Source organism: Mirounga angustirostris, unplaced genomic scaffold (genome assembly GCF_029215605.1).
Source record: "Mirounga angustirostris isolate CCGP_5_RB_7025 unplaced genomic scaffold, mMirAng1.0.hap1 SCAF_6, whole genome shotgun sequence".
NCBI lineage: Eukaryota > Metazoa > Chordata > Mammalia > Carnivora > Phocidae > Mirounga > Mirounga angustirostris.
In genome coordinates this window covers 47,504,426-47,531,912 of record NW_026991714.1, presented here as the reverse complement: position 1 = coordinate 47,531,912, position 27,487 = coordinate 47,504,426, and the positions used below count along the sequence as shown (strand labels likewise).

The window sequence follows — 27,487 nt, the reverse complement described above, 5'->3', positions numbered from 1 at the left end:
ATTAACATCTTATATTACCATGATACATATATCAAAACTAAGAAATTAACTGATACATTACTATTAATGAAACTCTAGATTTTATTTTGGTTTTACCATTTTTCCCATAATTGTTCTATTTCTGGATCCACTCCAGGATACCACATTGCATTTAGGGCACTTGATTTTTGTTTGTTTTTTGTGTTTTTCTTTTGACTTAGGTTTTTTTTCTTTTGAAATTTTTATTGAGGGTATTATATATTTATATACAGTTACTACAGACAAATGCAGAGAGATTCCATGTACTTTTTCCTCCATTCCCTCAATGGTCATGCTAAATTATAGTATAATATAGTTCAGTTGACCCTTGAACAACATGGGTTTGAACTGGATAGGTCCACTTATATATGGATAATTTTTGGTAAAATCAGTATAGTACTGTAAATGTAATTTCTCTTCCTTATAATTTTTTTTTAACATTTTTTCTTCAGCTTTATTATAAGAATACAGTATATGATATATATGACATACAAAATATATGTTAACCAACTGTTTATGTTACCGTAAGGCTTTTGGTCAGCAGTAGGCTATTAGTAAAGTTTTTGGGGAATCAAAAGTTATATGCAGATTTTTGACGGCATGGGGAGGTGATGTCTCTAACCCCTGCATTATTCAAGGGTCAACTGTATTTATATTTTTATAAGCTTTTTTTTTTTTTTAAGATTTTATTTATTTATTTGACAGAGAGACAGCGAGAGAAGGAACACAAGCAGGGAGAATGGGAGAGGGAGAATCAGGCCTCCCACAGAGCAGGTAGCTTGATGCGGGGCTCGATCCCAGGACCCTGGGATCATGACCTGAGCTGGAGACAGATGCCCAATGACTGAGCCACCCAAGCACCCCTATATTTTTATAAGCTTTTACAAGTGGTTTCGATGGATAGCAATTTTTTGTCCAAAATGTAAATGTATCTTTGCTGATTTTTCTGATTATTAAAATAACTCATGTTCATTTTGGAAAATATCACAGATGAGTAGAAAGTTGGAAGTGAACAATTACCATCATTTTAGTTCCCCCAAAAATGCTGTTAGAATTTTTAGTCTTCCAGATTTTTTTTCAACATATATGTAAGCATTGCTAGATTTTTAAAAACTTATAAAACATTTACTTATTAAACAATTCCAGCAATGTAGAATGGTAACTAGTAATTGTTTTAATGGGTCTTTTTTGGACCTTTTATATATAACATAGTTATTATATGTATAATTTTCTTGCACAAAACAGTATTATATAAATGTATATGTTCTTGGGATGCCTGGTTGGCTCAGTCGGTTAAGCGTCTGCCTTCGGCTCAGGTCATGATCCCAGGATTCTGGGATCAAGTCCCGCATCGGGCTCCCTGCTCCGCGGGGATCCTGCTTCTCCCTCTGCCTCTGCCTCTCTCTCTGTCTCTCATGAATAAATAAAAAAAAATCTTAAAAAAAAATGTGTATGTTCTTGCTTTTTATACCTCACATATTATGGATGTTCTATATCAGCATAAATAAGTTTATTTCATCCTTTTTAACTACATATAATTCTTTTATGTGACTACATTCATTTAATCAGTCTCCTATTGACAGACATGTAGAGTGTATTTATTTTTTATCATTATGAAAGATACAGATGTAGATACCTACATCTTTGTGCACTTTTATTAGTTTTTCTTTAGGAGCCACTATGGCTTTAGGTCTATCTGGAGTCTGTTTTAATGTGGCAACCTCTTATAATCATCATACACATGTAATTTGAACAAAATATGTAATTGATTTGGTAATTCCCTAAAAATTAAGGCACTGTATTATGGAATATTAAGTAGTCACATACATTGTACATTAAGCAACAGTGCACTTTCACTGCTAAAGTTGAACAAAAAATAAATTGAAGTCAGGATGTTGAAAAATAAAACCTTTAGTCAAAGTTCAAGAAACCTTACCAGACTTACCCTCTCCCTTGCCAACATAAATAAAGATTTGTTCCCTTCTAGAACTTCCTTTTATCTCTCTATACTGAAAGGTCTGCAAAGGATTCATGTCTCTCATTTATCATTATTTTCCCAGTGCCTGGCCCATAGAAATGTGCTTAATAAGTTATACAAATTATTGTAATAGCTATCCACAGGCTACTCTATTGATCATTTCAGATGGAGATATTTCATCAGTCAGAAATTCATGTTTAGTTCAATCGGATAAGAAAATAGAAGTCAAAGCTTATGTCTCCAGTCCCCCTAGAAATTCACTGTCTACTGCTGCTGTCGAGGAGACTGCCTGGGATTGTCCTCCTAAAAACCATAAGGAGCCAGAACAGAAGATTTGCAAGAAGCCTAATCTGGTGGTAAAGCCTTTACAGCTGGTAAGGTTTAACGACTTTGTATGCTGGAGATTCAGCATTATGAAAAGTAACTGAATGAATATTTCTTCAAACCAAAATTCTATTTTAGAAAAGTCTTATTTCTAGATACATGATTTCTTAGAGCAAAGCTTTGGTCTGAAGTCACCTTATGCAGCATTTATTCTGGTTTTCAATCTTTTGTATAACTGATTTCATTCAGATCTCATTTTAAAGTTTTCAGATGGCTTTGAAGATTTGCCAGCTTTTGCAAGAGGTTATAGCCAATACTTGGTCCATGTTTTTTAAAATGTAGGCTGGAAAACCCTTGAGGGCTTCAGAGGGAAGAATTGAGGAGCTTTTTTTCACTTTATGTCTCAACAACTGCTGCAGATTGCCCTGCACCTGTCCTCAACTATAGGGTGCTTTTCCTTTTTTCTTTTTCATTATATGTCCACACAGTTCTCCTTTTTTGTGCTCTCCTCTTCTGTTATTTATTTTGTTGTTGTTAAGGAATTAATTGCTTACTCTTCTTTTCTTCTACCATCTATACCTGGCTTCTTTCATGGAAGGAAAACATTTTGTTTGGAAAGCCTACTGCATATTTTCTAGAGGATAAGAGAAAGGCCTAAAGGAAAATAAGATATTTTAGAATAAGAGTGTTTGAGAAACCCTATTTTTGGTTGGAAGACTAGTGTGAAATTTAATGCATTCTTTAAAGTTACCTTTGTTGATAGAGTTGGGTGGGATGACAGTCTATCTTGGCTCAGCTTGAATATTTTAAGTACCATATTTGCAATTTTGTATGGGGTAGCTATATAACATACTCTTAATATCATAAGGCAGTCATTTTCATATATTAATGTAGGTAAGGATCACCTAGGGAATTTTTTTAAAAGATTTTATTTATTTGATAGAAAGCACAAGCAGGGGGAGCGGCAGGCAGAGGGAGAGGGAGAAGCAGGCTCCCCGAGGAGCAGGGAGCCAGACTCAGGACTCGATCCCAACACCCTGGGATCATGACCTGAGCCTAAGGCAGACGCTTAACTGACTGAGCCACCCAGGTGCCCACCTAGGGAATTTTTTAAGTGCATAACTGGAAGCCCCACTTCCAGGTATTCTGGATCAGTAAGTCCTGGCTAATGCCTAAGAAGCTTCATTTTTATAATTTCTCAGGTGATTCTGATAAAGATGACCCATGAAATATACTTTGAGAAATGTCATAGTTTGAAATGCCACTCAAAGTTTTATAGTGGTTTCTTTTCTTTTTTAACTTGTAGCAAGTAGAAGTTAACAAGTCACAGCTCAACCTGGCAGTGGCCAATCATGATATCCCACCAGATGCTGTACGGGACAAGAAATTATGCAGACTGCCACCATTAGATACCAGTACCCTTGTGGGGGTCTTTGTGGAGTATATCATCTCTCCTAGTCAATTCTACATCCGAATCTATAGCAGGGATTCATCCGAGTTACTTGAAGACATGATGATTGAGATGCGGTAGGAGCCTATTGTTTTCAGTGTATTTTTCATGTATCTCATTCTAAATCATAAGTTCTCAACATTTTGGTTTTAGGGCTTTTAAAAATTAAGGACTGGAAAACTTTTGCTTATTGATATTTATCTTAGACATTAAAACTAACATTTAAATTTTTTTTTTGTTTAAAAATAATGGTAAGTCCATTTGTGTGAATATAAATAACATAGTTCTGTGAAAAATAACTATTTTCCAGAAATTACAATATTGGCATTGTTCTACATTTTTGCAGATCTCTTTAATATCTGTCTTAATAGAAGAAAGTTTGATTTTAATATCTGCTTTTGTCTTTAATCTCTTGAGGTATATTGTTTTGGTTGAAGTATATGAAAACATCTGGCCTCACACAGATACATAGTTGGGAAAAAGAGTATTTTAATAGCCTTTTCAGAAAATTGTGAATCTTCTTTGATATTTTCAGAAAATTTTTGAACATTCCAAACTTGGCAAGTGGTGATTTTTTAAAAATTAGTTGCAGTGTGGAATTTGAACTTTTCATACCCTACTGTGTTAAAGTCCATTGGTCTTCCTTTGCACTTTGAATGAACCCAGGACTGGTTATGCAATTGCAGGCTCCAGTGCAAAATTAAAATGCAAAGTGCTGAGTTTAAAAATCATTAAGAATTTCAGGACAGCAATAGCAGAACATTAAAGCAAGCGTAAGGCCCTTCTAAGTGTGGACTCAATACAACTGGCCCTGAAAGGATCTTTTACCCCCATTAATAATGTTAAAACATCATGCAGTGGTATTTTGGAAAACACTGGTTTATTGAGTTATGTAGATCTTCCACATTTATTAATATCACCACTGATCTCATCAGAAAAGTATTACGTATTAGGGAGCTGTCAAGCTCATGGTGGTAGATGCAACATTTCCAAAATCCTAATTTTCACTTGAAAGCCTTAAATTTTATCTGTGATGACAAATACTGTCAGTGTTTTCCTTGAAGTGACAGGCTCATCTCATTTTTGAGAAAATGTGTGTCAGAAACCTAAGTCTGAATAAACATAGTTTGATAACGGTCCTTTCGAGCAAAAACAGTGTTCCATGAGAACAATGGCTAGTTCATTTTCCAAGTAAAAATGTTCCACAAAAAAAGCAGCTAGTTCAATTCACAACTCAAGTGCATAAGTGCTTTTCCTTAAGACAACTTGAGAAGTGTTTTTATGTGTATAGTACTTCCATTTTTGTCACACGGAATATTGAAAAGATGGTCACTCAGTGGTTGATATTTAATAAACTTAATTTTTATTACTTTATCAAGTTACATTGGCTTTTTTTTCTTTTTTCTTTTAATTGTGAGTGCGTGACAGTGATATATAAATGATGGCTAGTAAAGTTTGGTGCCACTGTCTTGATTTGGCTAAGGCCCCTTGCTTTTATACCATCGTTGCAAGTGTTGTTAACACAGTGAAAAGGGCAAATCACTATTTCACTCAACTACTACTACTCTAATCTCTTTTCTCTGCTGAAAAATGATGCCCTTTCTTAGTAAACACCATGAAAAATGTGTACATTTGCAGTCACTTAAGATTTATTCATGAACAACAGTGTCTGGTTTTTACATAGGTGTCACATATAAGAATAATTTATTACATACTTCTCCAAGAGCATTCCACTTTTTAATCTAATTTTACCACATTATATACTCCACTCCTCTCTCACCCAAGAACACTTGGCATAATGTAGGTCACATAATAATCACTTAGTAAAAATATTATCATATATCATATATATATCCTATATATTCCATTCCAGGATGCCTGTAAGATTTAGTACATGTTTTAAAGCACACTTACTGGATTTGTGATCTTCCTTACTTTAACTCTATAGGCCTAGTCTCCTTATCTCCAAAGTAGGGATACTAATAGTACCTGCCTCACAGAGTTGTGACGATTAAAGTACTTAGAATGGAGGCTAGCACAAAAGTTGGCTACTGTTGTTATCAATACCATATCTGCTGCGTGCTTGGGATGTTGAGGCATGAGGAGTACAAGGAGAAGACAGACATGGTCTTTCCTTTGTCAACACCACGATTATCTGGGAAGATAGGGGATATGTGGGGTATTGCATGAGGTGGTCATTCTGCCTGGGCAAGATGGAAGAGAGCTTCACAAAGCGGGTACTTGAGCTCGGCTTAAAAAACTAGTAAGAATTTGCCAGTCAAGGTGTGAGTGTGAATGTGCAGGTCCAGTCACGGGCACTGAGGCCAGCATTAGCATTAATGACGGGAGTAGCGCTGTGCTCTGGGAGCAACAAATAGGGCAGTGAGGTCACCACTGCATGAGCTTGGGTGGACAGTGACTGAATGTGAAACTGGAATACTAGGGAAGAGCTGGAGTATGAACACCATGGGAAGGAATTCTGACTTCTTCTGTGGACAACGAGGAGCCTCTGACGGTTTTTAGAAAGTAGGGGCATCAGCAGGTTTGTATTTCAGGATAACTCTGGTTTCAGTGCAGAAGGTGGGTGGAGTGAACAGGAGAGCATCCATTACTATGCTAGTCTTGGTAAGAGCATGAGAGTGGAAAGGGAGAGAGAAATTGGAGAGAATTTGGGAAAGTACAGTTGTCAGGTCGTGGTGACAAGCATGGGTTTGGGAAGGATAGGGGAGAAAGGGAGAATAGGAAACCTGTGTTGACTTTAGAGATTGGGTAGGTTTGAGCTGGGGTTAGAAGTTTGCACGTGGTGCCTCTAAGGTGACGATGAGGTATAGGGAATTGACAATGTTGAGTGGACAATATTAGTTAGGATTAGGTTTAGCCACTGTTACAAAGACATAACTTAGCCATAGTAGCATAAAGAAGATAAAAGTTGATTTCTTCTGCCCCTAGTAGTCCATATATAAACACTACAGACTAATAGGGTAGCTCCATGGTGTTGGGGATGCAAGTGTTTCTTGTCTTGCTGTCGCAGACAGTGTGTTGCCCCCATCTTCATGGTCCAGGAGGTAGCTCGCCACCACACCCAGCAGCTCCTCATTCTAGCCAGTGGGAAGGAGAAAGAGAAGAAGGTAGGAGGTTGGAGGCATGCCATTTTCTTGAAAGACAAGAGCTGAAATTTCTGTACTTGACTTCCCCCCCCGCCCCGGAGAAATGTACTCTTATTTATTTTCTTATTTTTTTTTCATTTTTTAAAATTTTATTATGTTAATCACCATACATTACATCGTTAGTTTTTGATGTAGTGTTCCATGATTCATTGTTTGTGTATAACCCAGCGCTCCATGCTGTACGTGCCCTCTTTAATACCCATCACCAGGCTAACCGATCCCCCCACCCCCCTATACTTGACTTTTTTTTTGTGATAGAATACACATAAAATTTACCATCCTAATCATGCACACTCTACTTTTTCTCACATCTCATTGCCCAGAGCTTAGTATTCACATCCAGATGTAAGGGAGCCTGGGAAATCTGAATGGCTATATACTCAGGCAAAATTTGGGATTCTCTTACTAGGGGAAGAAGAGAGGAGAATGAGAATTGGGGGACAACTAGCATCTTTTCCGTATAGCTGGAAATAAATTTTCAAAGTTCAGAAGCGATTCAGCGTCTAAAGATCCAGGTGGAGAATCACCAGTTTATCCATAGTGGTATAAGACATGAAAATGGGGGAGATGGTACTGTGTACAGCAAGAATATTAATAGTTGAGGAGTGCCTACTGTATTTGGACTCTGTGCCAAACATTCACATATTTGAACTAAGGTTTTATTATCCTCTCCATGCGCAACAAGTAAACTGAAGCACAGAAAGACAAAGATACATGGCTAGTAAATGATGGAGTCAGGATTTGAGCCCATGTCATTGGCTCCAAAGCCTGAGCTTTTATTATTGTATACTTCCTAAAAAGAGGAGCCCAGAGAACCCAGACGTTTAAGGCAATTACAGAGCCAGTATAGGAACAATTATTGACAGGGAAGAATTAGGAGAAAATAGTGTCTTGGAAACTAGGATAGAGATTGAAAGAGGACGGGGTCAGGGTCATGCTGCAGAGAATTAACAGGCCACTGATGTCTTAAAAATGCCCATTTTAGGAAATGCTGAGGAATAAAGTTGGATTACATTTTGTTTAGAGAGTATGAGCTTAAATGAATGTGTGACTTTCTATTTGAAGAAGTTTGTTGATGAAGAGAAGGGATTTGGGTAAGAAAGAGGAAAATAATAGTAATAAGCATTTACAAATCAGAAAAAGTGGGGATTCTTTTCCTTTTTGCCAAGACTTTCTTGCTCTTGATACATCAGTAAAAATGATGTCGGTATTTTCTTCCCCTATGTGATTCCCTCTATTACGGAATTCTGTAGGCGCTGCTATTCCAATCTGCTGGTTTCTGATCGGTACTCCATGCCAGAGTATTTCATCCAACCAGGACATCTCTGTTGTGTAAGGATTTCTGAGGATAAGTGGTGGTATCGGGTCATTATCCATCGAGTCCTTGGGAAGCAGGAAGTTGAAGTATTCTACCCAGACTTTGGAAATATTGGAACTGTTCAGAAGTCCTCCCTGAGGTTCCTCAAGTGAGTTAACAAATCTTACTAAATTATTCTTAAGTTTTGAGTCCTTGCGTTGAAGCCACATGGAGTTAGGATCACTCTTCCTTTTCTCTTGCCTTCCTCACTCCATCCTTCCCTCTTTGTTCTTAGTGCAAATGGACTTGGCATACGGTTCCTTAGTTTCACAGGGAGATTATAGTCTCCTATGTCGTCTTTCACATGATTATGAATCTGAATGGACCATGAGACTAAATTCCAGTCTCTTAATTAAGAAAATGATTTTTTGGGTCATGCTAAGAGTTGCATTTATATAGCATGAGGGTTGGTTTGTTCCTACCTCTATTTTAATTGCATGGTTTTCAAAGATAATTATGTCTAAAGATTTTACTTCTTAGATTGCTTCAAAGTGTAAGACATTAACTTAAAAATCCATGAATAAAATACTCTCAAGTGGTGTGAATAGCTCAAATCAAGAACGGATTAGAGATTCCATAAAATGCACTTAAAAATATGATTACATATTTGTGTATTTGATCATCTCTTGCAGGTGCTGCTACACAAAGCTTCCAGCTCAGGCTATCCCTTGTTCTTTAGCTTGGGTGAGACCAGTAGAGGTATGTTTGTTCCCCATTTAATCAGCAAATGTTTGATACTTAGAACAGTTCTAGGATCTCAGGATACAAAAATAAAACATGGAATGAGCCCTACGATGAGAAATCACTGTAGATAGTCTGGAAGATAGACGTGGAGACAGAAGTCAGTGTGCTGTGTTGTATTTGCTGTAGAGCTATTTATGGGGTATGCTAGAGGTGCAGAAGGAGGAGTGCACTTCTCTGTTGAGGGTAGTCAGGGATGTCCCTGTGGTCGAGGTGGCATTGGAGTGGAACTTCGAAGGAAGATTAGGACTGTAACTAGACAAAAAAAAGAAAGCTGTTCCAGCCAAAGGGAGGGTAACATAAAACATCTAAAATTTGAGAAATGATAAGTGGCTCAGTTTGCTTACATGGCAGCAGATGAGCTGGAGTTGGTGGATGGAAGTGATGTGAGAGAAACAGACAGGACCCTGAATGGGGATCCGTATCCGTGTTCAGGAGTCTGGACCTTGTCCTTTAGATGCTGGGGAGCAACTAAAGGACATACCTAGGGGACCACCATACTCAGTTATATGTTTTTAAAGAATTCTCTAGTAACAGTTGTGTGAGATGACTGGAGTGGGATGAAGCAAGAGGCATTTTTTTAAATTAACATATATTGTGTTATTTGTTTCAGAGGTACAGGTCTGTGATTCAGCAGTCTTACACAATTCACAGCGCTCACCATAGCACATACCCTCCCCAGTGTCTATCACCCAGTCACCCCATCCCTCCCACCCCCTCACTCCAGCAACCCTCAGTTTGTTTCCTGAGATTAAGAGTCTCTTATGGTTTGTCTTCCTCTCTGGTTTCGTCTTGTTTCATTTTTCCCTCCTTTCCCCTATGATCCTCTGTCTTGTTTCTCAATTCCTCATATCAGTGAGATCATATGATACTTGTTTTTCTCTGATTGACTTATTTCGCTTAGTATAATACCCTCTAGTTCGATCCACGTCGTTGCAAATGGCAAGATTTCATTTTTTGATGGCTGCATAATATTCCTGTGTGTGTGTGTGTGTGTATACCACTTCTTTGTTATCCATTCACTGTTGATGGACATCTAGGCTCTTTCCGTAGTTTGGCTATTGTAGACATTGCTGCTATAAACATTGGGGTGCAGGTGCCCCTTCGGATCACTACATTTGTATCTTTGGGGTAAATACCCAGTAATGCAATTGCTGGGTCATAGGGTAGCTCTATTTTCAACTTTTTGAGGATCCTCCATATGGTTTTCCAGAGTGGCTGCACCAGCTTGCATGCAGGAGGCATTTCCATCCATTTAGATACATTTGTTTATGTAGTTATGAATATCATGCACCTAACTTTGTGTTTTTCCCTCAGAACTCTTTTTTTAAGATTTATTTGAGAGAGAGAGAGAGCATGCACAGGGGGAGTGGCAGGCAGAGGGAGAGGAAGAAGCAGGCTCCCTGCTGAGCAGGGAGCCTGATGTGGGACTCAATCCCAGGACCCTGGGATCATGACCTGAGCCAAAGGCAGATGATTAACCCACTGAACCACTCAGGCGCCCCAAAACTCTTAATTATATATGCCGTGCACACTATACTACATTTTTCTTAACGTACCAGTTGCTTGCATATTACACGGATTATTCCTTTAAAAAAATTTATCTGAAAAACACAGTACAGAAGAAAAAAAAAACATTACTATTATTCTACTTTTCAAACACATTCAATTTAGAACTTTGATGTGTGTTTCAGTTTAGTTTACTGGATGTTGGGGGTCAGAGTTTTTGTAGGGTTTTCAGGATTACATAAAAGAGTAATATTATTTTATATTCTTAACTCAGCTTATTACAGCATAAATTATGTTACCTTGTTTTCAGTTTTAATAGATTCATAGTAATCTGTTAGGTAAATGTATATCATAGATTGATTAACTATCCCCTTATTGTTAGACATTCAATCTGTTCTGATTTTTGAGTATATAAATAATGTATGCAGTTAGTCTTTGTGCAAGTCAGTATTTGGGATTGTTTTTTAGGGTGCATTTTAGCCTTGGTTTTTTTCTTCCATGAGGAAGCTCAGGGCTAAAGTTGTGACCCACTTGGAGCCAATGTTCATTATTCTCATATTAGCCAGATGGCTACCATTTTTGTATCTTTTTTTGTTTTCTTATTTCCTTCCTGAAATGCTTCTGACCTTAGGGCTTTTGCCCTCTCTCTTCCTTGGAGTAGCTTGTTCAAAGCATTCTCATGGTTGGCCCCTTTTTGTCACTCAGATTTAAGCCCAAATGTTATTTCCCAAGAAGGACTTCCTTGACCAGCCAATTTAAAGTACACACTTCCACTTCAGTCATTCATTGCAATTTATCTTTATAACACTGTTATCTGGTATTATTGTAATTATTTGTTCACACACACAGTGTAAGCTTCTGAGATGAGGGGCATTGTCTGTTCACCACTGTATCTCTAGTGCCTAGATCAATGGTTGCATCATTGTAGGTGCTTAATAAGGGTCTTCAACTGAATGAATGAATCTCAACTTTTTGTCCTTTTTTCTGGTTTCAAAAGTAGTTAACGCATTTGGTAATGGCAGAGTAACAATAGAGTAGCATGGTGGGACTAATACTCCCATAGGCAAAATCCAAATCAGGCAGAAAAGCAGAAATCTACCCTTGGGAGTCAAGCTGCAGGGTGGTAAGATCAGGAAATTTTCAGCTTCTATCCTGGGGTCACTCCCCTGTCTATAGCCTTGCCGGCTTGAAAAGTTAGAGGACGTTGTTTGGGACTGGCAGAACAGCTAGGAGTTAAGGGAGAAATACTTGAAGGGAGGGAGCCACAGAATTGGTGTTTCAAAATCAGTGACTTGCCATCTGCCCAAATCCTTAGATGACTCCTAAACTCTGCAGGCATTAGGAGAACCCAGTGGCCCTAGTGAAACATCACTGGCTTACCTATTCTTTCTTTTTGTCACCTTGCATGCATTATTTTGAAGTTTTTTAATCATTCCACTAACACACTCTATTATTTTAGGGATTATTCTAGGAAATACAACACTTGTAAATAACAATGCAAAGACAGAATGCTTTCTTCTTTAACTTCCTCTTCTAATCTATTTTTGTTATATAATTGTTGTTGTTTTAAACCCCTCAAGAAATGGACCACATAAAATAATGTTCACTTAGATTTAGTCATGTATTTCTCAATTTCTTAGCTCTTCATTCTGGCCACTCAAACCCCTTGAGAACATTTTCCTTTTATTTGAACGTATCCTTTAAGATTTCATTTTGTGAGGGTTTGCTGATAGCCAAACTCATGTTTACCTGGACACATAATTTTGCCTTTATTTTTTGGAAGATACATTCACTAGAATTTTAGGTTGGCAGGTAATATGTTTAGTGCACTGAAGATATTATTATAGTGGCTTCTGGTCTCCCTTACCGTATTGGAGAAGTCAGCTGTCAGTCTGATGGATGTTCCTTTGAAGGCAGTGTCCTTTTTGTCTGTAGCTGTTTCTAGCATTTCCTGTTTGTGGCTTGTGTCTTCAGTTTTAGTATGTTTATGTGTGGATTTATTCTTATTTATCATACTTTGTGGTTCCTTGAACTCTCTTTTGTTACTTTATATTAAATCCGGCAAATTCCCAGCCATTATCTCTTCAATTATTATTGTTTTCCCCCCATTATTCATATTTATATTCCCTCTGTCTCTGTTTCTGCATCTCTTTTTCTGGGACCACAATTAAAAGTATGTTAAACTTTCTCAATTTATCTTCCATATTTTTAAAACTCTGTATTTTTCTGTATTTTACATATTTCTCTCTTTCCATATTGCATTCTGGGTATCTTCCACTTTACTGGTTTACTCTCTGTCTAACCTACTGAATCAGTCTTTTAGGTTTTAAGTTTTGGTTATTGTATTTTTACTCTCTAAAAATTCTCTTTGTTTTGTAATTTTGCTAGATGAATTTTTATAGATTGCTGATCTCTGCAGAAGCTTTCAAATTAATCTTTTTTTGTTTTTAAGTGTAGTAAGTTTAGTTGCTTTATAATTGTCTAGAAAGTTTTTGAAAGTTGGTTTGTTTATGTTGTTTCTCCTTGTTCTTACTTGTGATTAGTTGTTTCTTTGTATGCCTTTTATCTTTGCCTATATACTATTCATTGTCTGTGAAAAATTATTTGTAAGAATGTTTGAATAATATGGGCTAAGATTGCCTACCTCTAGAGAGATTTGCATTCGCTTCTGCCAGGTACCTAGGAATACTCCCAGTCTGGAACCACATTAATTTAAATGAACAACTTGAGGATTTGTGTACTATCCGGTGATGTGAAAATTGAACTGCAAATCCACGTGAAGGCTAGCTTCTTTCTTTTCCTTTTTTTTTTTTTTTTTTAAAGATTTTATTTATTTGAGAGAGAGAGAGCGAGCACAAGCAGGGGGAGGGGCAGAGGGAGAAGCAGGCTCCCTGCTGAGCAGGAAGCCCGAGGGGCTTGATCCCAGGACCCTGGGATCATGACCTGTGCTGAAGGCAGACGCTTAACTGACTGAGCCGTCCTGGTGCCCCTCTTTTCCTTTTTAAGGCAAAATATTTCCCACTTTCCCTTTAATTCTCTCCTGATAATTTGTTACTCTCTTGACAGTTCTTTGATGCTTTTGGACATACCTAAAAAATATTTTATCCAGAATTTTAGTGGTTTCTGTAGAAGGATTAGTCCAATAATTTAGCTTAGTCATTTCTGAAAATGAAAGTTTTTCACCACATAAATAATAAAGTTTTTTCCATAATCACATTTTTCATAATTTTTCCTTTATTCTGACTTTACTTATCCCCAAATCATAAATATCCTACAGTGTATAATTCTAGCACTTTTATGTTTTTTTTTTTAATTTTTAAAAAAATTTTATTTATTTGAGAGAGAGACTGAGAGAGAGAGAGAGAACAAGAGGGCGTAGGGTCAGAGGGAGAAGCAGATTCCCCGCTGAGCAGGGAGCCTGATGCAGGACTTGATCCTGGGACTCCAGGATCATGACCTGAGCCCAAGGCAGTCTCTTAATCAGCTGAGCCACCCAAGCGCTCTACTTTTATGGTTTTATTTTTCTATGAAAATCTCTAGTTCATCAGGAGTTTATTTTTATATGTGGTTACTATAATCCATGTTTGAATTTATCATCTGAATCTCATGTTTTGATTACATTTCAGGAACATTGGACGTCCAGAGCTATTTTGCAGTTCCAGAAGTTGTGTGGTTTGAAGCCATTAGTGGGGGTAGTAGATGAATATGTAGACGGAATCCTTAACATTTTTCTGTGTGATACATCCTCACATGAAGACATCTATTTCCATCATGTCTTGAGAACGGAGGGCCATGCTATTGTATGCCGAGAAAATGTCCCTTCTAAGGTGGAGCTGTCTGGATGTGTTCTGTAATATATTTTATTTACTCTGAACACTTCAAGGTGTAAGATAATTTAATAGAGAAGGTTATTTGATGTACTCTTTAATCTTAGAGACATTTATGAGATGCCTGCCTTCTTAATGCAGAGCACTCTCTTAATTTTCAAATGACCACAAAAAACTACCTTTGGCTGATGAGAGTGTGAATACTTTTAAGTAATAGAGTTGAGATTCTGTCTTACCTCAAATCATTTCTTTGAGGTCTTCTTAGAGAAGACAACACTCTTGTTTTGCAAATATTGATGGTGATGTCTGCATCACTGTTAATATTGATGTTGATATTTTTGTGACTAGGAAAAATTGTCAATATGGAAAATGTTTTAAATTTTCTAAAATTTTAAATTTTAGAAGATAATACATTCCTACAACATTTGAAAATTATGAAGTGCTAACTTTTTCACTTTTTCTCTAAGTAATTAAACCCTTCCTTCTTTTTTTAATCCCAGGGTTTCAGAGAACTCAACCCTTTAGCTTTATATACCAAATCCAGTGCAGGGCCAGAGGATGTGGTCCTGACGGAACTGGGTTATCCTTCCCAGCAGCACTATTTTAATGAAGACCGAGAGATTAGTCCACAATCTAAGGAGAGTGAATTATCTACCCTGGTGAGAGGTTTTTGTAAATATTATTATAATTCTTTTTATTATTGTTAACATTTAATGAGTACTTATTATATACCAAACACTATGAAAAACACCATAAGCATAATATGTTCTTTAATCCTCACAGAATGCCTGTGATACAGTTGCCGTAATTATCCTTATTTTATAGGTGAGGAAACTGAGGCTTTCCAAACCTAGGAAAGTTCGGGAACTTTATGCAACCATCGTAACAGTACCTTGTCTCTCATTATTTGCTGGTTTAAATCTTTGCTACAGTCACACTTTCTCCTGCATGATTTCTCGCATACACTAAATTCCATTCCTGCCTTGGTGACTTCCCCTACTCTAACCCGAATGCTGTTCTTCTTCACTCTGCTTACCTCAGATTCTTCCAGTGTTCTCATTTCTTACTTTCTCTGTAAGCCTTTCAGTGACTCCCACTCACGGTAATAACAATATTATTATTCCTACTATTACTGTTACATATTATTCCAGCCAACAGAGGTAATAATAAAAATTAAAAAAAATAACAGCAACATTTATTGAACTTGCACTAAATGGGAGGGACTGTTCTAAACACTTTCATGTACTAGTTAATCTTTATGATCACTTTACCAGGTTGGTACTTTTGTATTCCTGCTTTAGATAGAAGTAAAATGAAGCACCAAGTAAGGACTTAAATGATTTTTGAACAAATAAATAAACATGTCCTCTGAGTCTTCTATCGTCATGCAACAAGTACTGGGCTAAGAATATAGGATGTGTTCGGTTGAGAGCCAAAGTGATTTTTGGGCCCAGTAAGGCTTTTTATTTTCATTGAATACATTTTATTTTGCTTAAATATGTTTTATATATCTGACTTGTAAAATAAAATTGTAGAGATGATCTTACGTTTTTAGTAGATATTTGCTAACTATTATATAAAAAGGGAAGGCCAGTTTGACCACTGGGAGATTAACCTGTTCTGAAAAGTAGGTATGAATGTGTACTGCTGCATGTTTGAAACAATATAAGGATGTTAGATTTCTAGTTTATGTTAAAATTAATTAGGCTCCTTTGGCCCATAACACTTTCTGAAGCCTGAATTTTTCTTAATCATTATTACTTGATTGGAATAATTATATTTTCTGATTCTTAAATAGTGATTTGAGTACAGCCTTTACAATTTTTAGAATATCCTATCATCACTGTGTTATGTGTTCAAACAATCATAGTTCAGTCTCAAAAATGAAACAAAGCCATCGTTTCTGCAAAAGAGATAAGACTTAAAATTCTTGTATCCCACCACAGCTTGTATCCCATGGGCTTCATACACATACACACTTACCCATCCACTGCCTACCTCTATATACTCCGTTCTCTGTAATTCCTACTCTTCTTTTAAGCATCCAGCAGTTTGTGTTACCTCCTTCATTGCAACTTTTTAAGGCATCTTCCTCTCCAGCAATATTTTGGTCATATCTCTGTGATGGCTCTACACTGAAGGTTGTACAGTGATTATCTGATTGTGTGTCTTCCTGCTATATTTTGAGTTCCTTTAGGGCTGCAACATGCTGCATTCATCTTTTTTTTTTTTTTTTAAAGATTTTATTTATTTATTTGACAGAGACACAGCAAGAGAGGGAACACAAGCAGGGGGAGTGGGAGAGGGAGAAGCAGGCTTCCCGCGGAGCAGGGAGCACGATGCGGGGCTCGATCCTGGGACCCCGGGATCATGACCTGAGCCGAAGGCAGCCGCTTAACTACTGAGCCACCCAGGGACCCCTGCATTCATCTTTATATCCACAGAGCTACCCTGTACACATTTCATAACGTGTGCTCAGTAAATGTTTGTTGGCTTGAACTAGTTTAGCAGGATAGGAAGATGTGGGGTCACGGATAAAGTTAGAAAATAATGTAGCATCCGTATGAACCATAGTGAAAAATTCCTCCCAGAATGTATAGGCATGCAGATTTTAGAAACAGCATTAATATGGAAAATAAAATAATTTCTCTTTCATATCTACTAGCAAGATATTAATGATGAAAAGGCTTTCACTCACCTTAAATCTGAATTAAAGGAGCCATTAAAGGATTCTGAATTCAATTCTTTGAAAACCCAAGATAAGCGCTGTGAAGAAGATCCAAAGTGGTCCATCCCAGAGCTAAAGGATCTGAAGGAAGAAAATGAGGTAGGAGAAGGAAAGAGTTTTTTAAAAATGTAATTCATATACTTAATTCATAAGTGAAGGGGACGGGAATAAAATAGCTCTTTAAATTCTGCTTTTACTGCCATCAGAGAATCTTTCACAGGTGGATTACATTTTCTCTTCAGCAGTCACTAACACCAAAGTTGAAGCAACATAGCCTTGATCACAAAAAATGAAAGGCATTATCTGGCTTTGATGTGTTAGTTTCTATCTCGTTGCTTCGGGCAGTCTTCAAGAATTATGTAGTGATTAGAAACTAGTACTGAGATACAATATCAGAACACAACAGGAAAAATATTGACAGCTTTTTCGGAGGATGTATTTTATTTTTATTTTAACCTAATGTTTATGTACATATAGCTTAGAGTGCCCCATAACCCCTTCCTCTACATTTTGTATTTCACAGGGCAACCATTTTCATCTCTTTCAGGGGCTGCTTTTGGGATTTACCTCTGTGTGTTTCACTATATAACATGCGTATGTTGTTATTTCCTGAGTTTTCAGTTTTACGTCCCTCTGGGAAAGAGGAAGGTTTACTTCTCTTTTCATCCCTTTGCCCCACCACACACACATGTATCCTTTTTGTCCCTGGTCCCCCATCTTACTAATGTCATTGTACCACCCTTTCCATTAGATCACCATTCAGTATTTACATTATAACCATAAATGCTATCAACAGGTAGTATGCTGCGGCAACTTTTTCCTTCCTGAATGACTTTTGTTTTCTCTAGTGTTAGTATTTCTTTCTTTTTTTTTTTTTTTTTAAAGATTTTATTTATTTGAGAGAGAATGAGAGACAGAGAGCATGAGAGGGAGGAGGGTCAGAGGGAGAAGCAGACTCCCTGCCGAGCAGGGAGCCCGATGCGGGACTCGATCCTAGGACTCCAGGATCATGACCTGAGCTGAAGGCAGTCGCTTAACCAACTGAGCCACCCAGGCGCCCAGTATTTCTTTCTTTTTAAATTAACAGTGAAATTGACTTTATTCTGGTGTATTGTTCTTTTTTTTTATTAACTTATAATGTATTATTTGTTTCAGGGGTACAGGTCTGTGATTCATCAGTCTTACACAATTCGCAGCGCTCACCATAGCACATACCCTGCACCCCCATCTCCCAGCACCCCCATCCCTCCCACTCCCCTCCACTCCAGCAACCCTCATTTTGTTTCCTGAGATTAAGAGTCTCTTATGGTTTGTCCCCCTCTCTGGTTTTGTCTTGTTTCATTTTTCCTTCCCTTCCCCTATGATCCTCTGGTGTATTGTTCTTAGCAGCTTTAAAACATGCATAGATTTGTGTAACCATCATTGTAATCAGGATGCAGGATGGTTCCATCACCTGAAAAACCTCCCTGGTGCTACCACTCTGTAATCATAGTCTTCCCACGTCCTCAACTCTTAGCAGCTGTTGATTTGTTTTCTATCACTGTAGATTTACCTTTTCTGGAGTGTCCTATAAATAGTCATAGAACGTGCATATAGTTTTTTGAGACTAGCTTCTTTCATTCAGCATAATACCTTTGGGATTCATCCAAATTGTTGCTTATGTCAATAGTCTGTTCCTTTTGATGGATGAGTAGTAGTTTATTGTATGGATGTACCTTAATATATATATCCATTCTCACCCATTGAAGGATACTTGGGTTGTTTCCAGTTTTGAGTAATTATGAGTAGAGCCTCTATAAATATTCATGTACAGATTTCTGTATAAATGTAATCAGGAGTAATGTGGTAAGTGCAGGCCAAATTGTTCTAGTTGTTTCTTATCTTGCCAGCACTAGGTATTATCAATGATGTTCACTTTTAGCCATTCATATAGATATGTAGTGGTGTCACAGTGTGATTTTAATTTGCATTTCCCTAATGACTGTTGTTGAACATCTTTTTGTGTGCTTACTTGCCATCCATATACATACTTCTTTGAGAAATGTCCAAGTCTTTTGCCCATGTTTTTGTTGGATTGTTTGTTTTCTTGCTAGCAGATTTTGAGAGTGCTTTAAATATTCTGAATACTAGTGCTTTGTCAGATATGTGATTTTCAAATGTATTCTCCTACTTGTAGCATGTCTTATATTCTCTTAATAGTGTTTTTCATACTGCAAAAGTTTTAATTTTGAGAAATTCCAGTTTATCAGGTTTTTTTTTTTATGTACAATGTTTTCAGTGTCAAGACATCTTGAGTTAATTTTAGTATAAGATGTGAGGTTTAGGTCAATGTTAATTTTGTTGCATATAGATGTCCAGTTGTTTTAGCATCAGTTTTTGAAAGACGATGCTTTCTCCATTGAATAGCCTTTGCAAACTTGCCAAAAATCAATTGTCTACATTTGTGTGTGTCTATTTCTAGACTCTGTATTGTGCTCCATTGATCTACCTGTTTTTTCAATATCACACTGTCTTGATTATGGTAGCTTTATGATACCTCTTAAAATCAGGTAGTATGATTCCTTCTACTCTATTCTTCTTTCTCAAATTTGTTTTTAATATTCATTTTTCTTCCAAGACTTTATTTAAATTCAGTTGATTAACATATAGCATATTATTAGTTTCAGAGGTAGAGTTCAGTGATTCATAGTTGCATGTAACACCCAGTGCTCATTACATCACGTGCCCTCCTTAATGCCCATCACCCATTTAGCCCATCCCCCCACCCACCTCCCCTCCAGCAACACTCACTTTGTTCTCTGTAGTTAAGAGTCTCTTACGGTTTGTCTCCCTCTCTGTTTTTATCTTATTTTTCCTTCCCTTCACCTATGTTCATCTGTTTTGTTTCTTAAATTCCACATACGAGTGAAATCATATGGTATTTGTCTTTCTCTGATTTATTTCATTTAGCACAGTATCCTCTAGTTCCATCCATGTCATCGCAAATGGCAAGATTTCATTCTTTTTGATGGCTGAGTAATATTCCATCATGTATATTTATATAAACCACATCTTTTTCGTCCATTCATGAGTCAATGGACATTTGGGCCCTTTCCATAATTTGGCTATTGTTCATAGTGCTGCTATAAACATTGGGGTGCATGTGCCCTTTCAAATCACAGTGTTTCTATCCTTGGATAAATACCTAGCAGTGCAATTGCTGGATCATAGGGTAGTTCTATTTTCAACTTTTTGAGGAACCCCTCCCTACTGTTCTCCAGAGTGGCTGCATCAGTTTGCATTTCCACCAACATTGCAAGAGGGTTCTCCTTTCTTTGCATCCTCACTGACATCTTTTGTTTCCTGAATTAATTTTAGCCATTCTGACAGGTGTGAGGTGGTATCTCATTGTGGTTTTGATATGTATTTCCCTGATCTTTTCATGTGTCTGTTGGCCATTTGGATGTCTTTTTTGGAGAAATGTCTGTTCATGTTTTCTGTCCATTTCTTAACTGGATTATTTATTTTTTAGGTGTTGAGTTTGATAAGTTCTTTATGGATTTTAGATACTAGCCCTTTATCTGATAGTCATTTGCAACAGTCTGCTCCCATTCTGTTTTGTTGATTGTTTCCTTTGCTGTGCAAAAGCTTTTTATCTTGATGAAGTCCCAATTAGTTCATTTTTGCCTTTGTTTCCCTTGCCTTTAGAGATGTGTCTAGTAAGAAGTTGCTACGGCCAAGGTCAAAGAGGTTTCTTCCTGTGCTCTCCTCTAGGATTTTGATGGATTCCTGTCTCACATTTAGGTCTTTCATCCATTTTGCATTTCTTTTTGTGTATGGTGTAAGAGAGTAGTCCAGTTTCATTCTTCTGCATGTTGCTGTCCAGTTTTCCAAACACCATTTGTTTGAAGAGACTCTTTTCCGTTGGATAGTCTTTTCTGCTTTGTTGAAGATTAGTTGACCATAGACTTGAGGGTCTGTTTCTGGGTTCTTTATTCTATTCCTTTGATCTATGTGTCTGTTTTTATGCCAGTACCATACTGTCTTGTTGATTATAGCTTTATAATCCAGCTTGAAGTCTGGAATTGTGATGCCTCCAGCTTTGCTTTTCTTTTTCAACATTCCTTTGACTATTTGGGGTCTTTTCTGGTTCCATACAAATTTTAGAATTCTTTGTTATAGCTCTGTGAAAAAATACTGGTGTTATTTTGATAAGGATTGCATTGTATGTGCAGACTGCTTTGGGTAGCGTAGACATTTTAACAGTATTTGTTCTTCCAATCCATGAGCATGGAATGTTTTTCCATTTTTTTTGGTGTCATCTTCAGTTTCTTTCATAAGTGTTCTGTAGTTTTCAGAGTACAGATCTTTTACCTCTCCAGTTGGTTTTATTCCTAGGTATCTTATAGTATTTGGTGCAGTTGTAAATGGGATCAATTCCTTGATTTTTCTTTCTGCTGCTTCATTATTGGTGTATGGAAATGCAACAGATTTCTGTATGTTGATTTTCTATCCTGCAAATTTGCTGAATTCATGTATTAGTTCTAGCAATTTTTTGGTGGAGTCTTTCGATTTTTCTAAATAGAGTATCATGTCATCTGTGAAGAGTGAAAGTTTGACTTCTTCCTTGCCAATTTGGATGTCTTTTATTTCTTTTTGTTGTCTGATTGCTGAGGCTAGGACTTCAGTACTATGTTGAACAACAGTGGTGAGAGTGAACATCCCTGTCATGTTCCTGACCTTAGGAGAAAAGCTCTCAGTTTTTCCCCATTGAGGATGATATTAGCTGTGGGTGTTTTGTATATGACCTTTATGATGTTGAGGTATGTTCCTTCTATCCCTACATTCTGGAAGGTTTTTTTTAATCAGGAAAGAATGCTGTATTTTGTCAAGTGCTTTTTCTGCATCTATTGACAGGAAGATATCTTATCCTTTGATTCTTAACCTTTTATTAATGTGATGTATCACATTGATTGATATGTGGATTTTGAACCACCCTTGCAGTCCAGGAATAAATCCCACTTGGTCGTGGTGGAATAATCCTTTTAATGTACTGTTGGATCCTACTGCCTAGTATCTTGGTGAGAATTTTTACATCCATGTTCATCAAGGATATTGGTCTGTAATTCTCCTTTTTAGTGGGGTCTTTGTCTGGTTTTGGAATCAAGGTCATGCTGGCCTTGTAGAATGAGTTTGGAAGTTTTCCTTCCATTTCTATTTTTTTGAGTAGTTTCAGAAGAATAGGCATTAATTCTTCTTTAAATGTTTGGTAGAATTGCCCTGGGAAGCCATCTGGCCCTGGACTCTTCTTTGTTGGTAGATTTTTGGTTACTGCTTCAATTTCCTTGCTGATTATGGGTCTGTTCAGGTTTTCCATTTCTTCCTGGTTCCGTTTTGGTAGTTTATAGGTTTCTAGGAATGCATCCATTTCTTTCAGATTGCCTAATTTGTTGGCATATAGTTGCTCATAATATGTTCTTGTAATTGTTTGTATTTCTTTGGTGTTGGTTGTGATCTCTCCTCTTTCATTCATGATTTTATTAATTTGGGTCATTTCTCTTTTTGGTAAGTCTGGTGAGGGGTTTATTGATCTTATTAATTCTTTCACAGAACCAGCTCCTAGTTTCATTGATCTGTTCTGTTCTTTTGGTCTCTATTTCATGGATTTCTGCTCTAATCTTTATTAATTCTCTTCTCCTGCTGGGTTTAAGCTTTATTTGCTCTTCTTTCTCCAGCTACTTTAGGTGTAAGGTTAGGTTGCGTATTTGAGGAGAACTTTCTTGTTTCTTGAGAAAGGCTTGTATTGCTATGTACTTCCCTCTTAGGACCGCCTTTGCACCGTCCCAAAGGTTTTGAACAGTTGTGTTTTCATTTTCATTTATTTCTGTGAATTTTTAAATTCTTCATTAATTTCCTGGTTGACCCATTCATTCTTTAGTAGGATGCTCTTTCGCCTCCATGTATTTGGGTTCTTTCCAGCTTTCCTCTTGTGATTGAGTTCCAGTTTCAAAGCACTGTGGTCTGAAAATATGCAGGGAATAATTTCACTCTTTTGGTACTGGTTGAGACCTGATTTGTGACCCAGTATGTTTTCCATTCTGTAGAATGTTCCATGTGCACTCAAGAAGAATGTGTATTCTGTTGCTTTAGGATAGAATTCTCTGAATATACCTGTGAAGTCCATCTAGTCCAGTGTGTCATTCAAAAGCCTTGTTTCCTTGTTGATCTTCTGCTTAGATGATCTGTCCATTTCAGTGAGGGGGGTGTTAAAGTCCCCTACTATTACTGTATTATTATTGATGTGTTTCTTTAATTTTGTTAGTAGTTGGCTGCTCCCATGTTAGGTGCATAAATATTTACAATTGTTAGATCTTCTTGTTGGATAGACCTTTTGATTATGATATAGTGTCCTTCCTCATCTCTTATTTCAGTCTTTGGTTTTAAATCTAGTTTGTCTGATATAAGGATGGCCACTCCAGCTTTCTTTTGCTATCCACTAGCATGATAAATGGTTTTCCACCCCCTCACTTTCAATCTGGAGGTGTCTTTGTGTCTAAAATGAGTCTCTTGCAGATAGCATATGGATGGGTCTTCCTTTTTTATCCATTGTGATCCCCCAAGTCTTTTGATTGGGGCATTTTGCCCATTTACATTCAAAGTCACTATTGGAAGATATGAATTTAGTGCCATTGTATTACCTGTTAAGTCACTTTTTTTTATATATTCTCTTTGTTCCTTTATGGTCTATGTTACTTTTGGGCTTTCTCTTCGCTTAAAGGATCCCCTTTAATATTTGTTGCAGGGCTGGTTTAGTGATCACAAATTCTTTTTGTTTCTGGTTGTCTTGGAAGCCTTTTATCTCTCCTTCTGTTTTGAATGACATCCTACCTGGATAAAGTATTCTTGGCTACATATTTTCCTCACTTAGCACCTTGAATATATCATGCCAGTCCTTTCTGGCTTGCCAGGTCTTTGTGGATAGGTCTGCTGCCAGTCTAATATTTCTACCCTTGTAGGTTATGGAACTCTTGTCCTGAGCTGCTTTCAGGATTTTCTCTTTGTCTCTGAGATTTGCAAGTTTCACTATTATATGTTGGGGTATTGACCTATTTTTATTGATTTTGAGGGGAGTTCGTTGTGCCTCCTGGACTTGGATGCCTGTGTCCTTCCCCACATTAGGGAAGTTCTCAGCTATAATTTGCTCCAGTGTACGTTCTGCCCACCCCCTTTCCTCTTCTGGGATCCCAGTTATTTTGATATTGTTTTGCTTTATGGTATCACTTATCTCTCGAATTCTCCCCTTGGGATTTAGTAGTTGTTTCTCTCTCTTTTTCTCAGCTGCTTTGTTCTCCATCATTTTGTCTTCTATATCGCTAATTCTCTCTTCTGCCTCATTTATCCTAGCAGTTAAAGCCTCCATTTTTTGATTACATCTCATTAGTAGCCTTTTTTATTTCGACTTGATTGGATTTTAGTTCTTTTATTTCTCCAGAAAGGGATTCTCTAGTGTCTTCTATCCTTTTTTTTTCCCCAAGCCCAGCTAGTATCTTTATAATTGTTATTTTGAACTCTAGTTCTGACATCTTAATTCATCCATACTGATTAGGTCTCTGGCAGTCAGTACTGTCTGTTATTCTCTTTTTTGAGGTGAGTTTTTCCATCTTGTCATTCTTGCAGAAAGTGGTCGCTTTTCTATTTGTAGAGTTGCAGCTATTTTCTTAGATGTCCTGTTGAGTTCGCAGGTGTTCAGAATAATTTGATATCATCTAGCTGAATTCCAAGGACCAGACAAAACTAAGGTCTCCTACTCCTCTGCCATCTTGGACTCTCCTACCCAAACTTGTTTTTAATATTGAAGTTCCTTTTCCTTTGCATGTAAATTTTAGAATCAGTTTGTATTTGAGATTTTTATTGGAATTACTTTAAATCTATAGATAAATTTGGGGACAGATAACATCTTTAATCTGTGAACACAGCATATTTATTTAGGTTTTCTTTTATAGTTTCGTTAGGGTGTTATAATTTTCAGTATACAGGATTTTTTTTTAGCTTTATACCTAAATATTTCACTTATTTTGGGAGCAATCGTAAGTGGTAACTTTTTGTTTCCATATTTTCATTGGTGGTATATGAAAGTTGAGTTTTGTATTTTGACCTTAATCCTGTGAACTAGCTAAATTCACTTACTAGTGCTAGGAGGTGGTCTGTAGATTCTGTCAAGATTTTCTACATAGAGGCGCTTGGATGGCTCAGTCGTTAAGCGTCTGCCTTCGGCTCAGCCCCGCATCAGGCTCCCTGCTCGGCGGGAAGCCAGCTTCTCTCTCTCCCTCTTCCCCTGCTTGTGTTCCCTCTCTCCTTGCATCTCTCTCTGTCAAATAAATACAATCTTAAAAAAAAAAAAAGATTTTCTACATAGATGATAATGCTTTCTGTGAATTTTGACAGTTTTATTTCTTCCTCTCCAATCTGTATGTCTTTATCTTTTTTCCTGCCTTATTAATAATTACAATGGCTAGGATTTCAAATATGATGTTGAACAAGAGTTGTGAGAGAGGATGTCTTGTCCTGCTGAATGGTTTTATCATGCATATATGGGTGTGAATCTTGTTAAATCATTTTTCTGTATGTACTGATATGATCATGTTGTTTTCTTCTTTATTCTCTTAATATGGTATATGGCAGTATTTGATCAAATATTGAAGAAGACTGGCATTTTTGGGATAAATCACATTTGGTCATGGTGTATTATTATTTTTCTGTATTGCTGGATTCCATTTGCTAATATTTGGTGAAGATTTTTATGTCTGTTTTCATGAAGGATATTAGTCCATAGTTTTCCTGAACAATCTTTGACAGTTTTAGTACCAGAGTAATGCTAGCTTCGTGAAATAGGTCTGGAAGTGTTCTTTTTTATTTTCTGGAAAAGATCATGTAGAATTAGTTTTATTTTTGGACAGCCACATGCAGAAGAATGAAACTGGATCATTTCCTTATACCACACACAAAAATAGACTGAAAATGGACGAAAGACCTAAATGTGAGACAGGAATCCACTAAAATCCTAGAGGAGAACACAGGCAGCAACCTCTTCGACCTCAGCCACAGCAACTTCTTCCTAGAAACATTGCCAAAGGCAAGGGAATCAAGGGCAAAAATGAACTATTGGGACTCCATCAAGATAAAAAGCTTTTGCAAAGCAAAGAAAACAGTCAACAAAACCAAAAGACAACCGACAGAATGGGAGAAGATATTTGCAAATGACATATCAGATAAAGGGCTAGTATCCAAAATATATAAAGAACTTATCAAACTCAGCACCCAAAGAACAAAGAATCCAATCAAGAAATGGGCAGAAGACATGAACAGACATTTGTCCAAAGAAGACATCCAAATGGCCAACAGACACATGAAAAAGTGCTCAACATTGCCGGGCATCAGGGAAATCCAAATCAAACCTCAATGAGATAGCACCCCACACCAGTCAGAATGGCTAAAATTAACAAGTCAGGAAATGACAGATGTTGGAGAGGATGCAGAGAGAGGGGAACCCTCCGACACTGTTGGTGGGAATGCAAGCTGGTGCATCTGCTCTGGAAAACAGTATGGAGGTTCCTCAAAAAGTTGAAAATAGAGCTACCCTATAAACCAGCAATTGCACTACTGGGTATTTAACCCAAAGATACAAATGTAGTGATTCAAAGGGGTATGTGCACCCCAATCTTTATAGCAGCAAAGTCCACAATAGCCAAAATATGGAAAGAGCCAAGATGTCCATCAACAGATGAATGGATAAAGAAGAAGTGGTATATATATACAATGGAATATTATGCAGCCATCAAAAAAATGAAATCTTGCCATTTGCAACGATGTGGATGGAACTAGAGGGTATTATGCTAAGCGAAATAAGTCAATCAGAGAAAGACAAGTATCATATGATCTCACTGATATGAGGAATTCTTAATCTCAGGAAACAAACAGGGTTCCTGGAGTGGTGGGGGGTGGGAGGGATGGGGTAGCTGGGTGATGGAAATTGGGGAGGGTATGTGCTATAGTGAGCGCTGTGAGTTGTGTAAGACTGATGAATCACAGACCTGTACCTCTGAAACAAATAATACATTATATGTTAAAAAAAAAAAAAAAAAAAGTAGTAGGAAGGAAAAAATGAAGGGGGGGAAATCGGAGGGGGAGACGAACCATGAGAGACTATGGACTCTGAGAAACAAACTGAGGGTTTTAGAGAGGATAGGGGTGGGCGGATGGGTTAGCCCGGTGATGGGTATTAAGGAGGGCAGGTATCGAATGGAGCACTGGGTGTTATATGCAAACAATGAATCATGGAACACTACATCAAAAACTAATGATGTAGGGGCGCCTGGGTGGCTCAGTCATTAAGCGTCTGCCTTCGGCAC

The 27,487-nt window shown here is 37.3% G+C and overlaps 1 protein-coding gene across 1 annotated transcript in view; it reads left to right on the top strand.

Annotated features, from left to right (window-relative positions):
* Nucleotides 1-27,487, top strand: part of TDRD5 (tudor domain containing 5) — a 101,304-nt gene that overhangs the window by 46,659 nt on the left and 27,158 nt on the right. Inside the window, exons 8-14 of the mRNA XM_064594247.1 lie at nt 2,162-2,370; nt 3,627-3,847; nt 8,191-8,403; nt 8,927-8,993; nt 14,171-14,371; nt 14,872-15,030; nt 17,037-17,198. Of these exons, the coding sequence (XP_064450317.1) occupies nt 2,162-2,370; nt 3,627-3,847; nt 8,191-8,403; nt 8,927-8,993; nt 14,171-14,371; nt 14,872-15,030; nt 17,037-17,198 (1,232 nt within the window). The remainder of the gene's footprint in view (nt 1-2,161; nt 2,371-3,626; nt 3,848-8,190; nt 8,404-8,926; nt 8,994-14,170; nt 14,372-14,871; nt 15,031-17,036; nt 17,199-27,487) is intronic.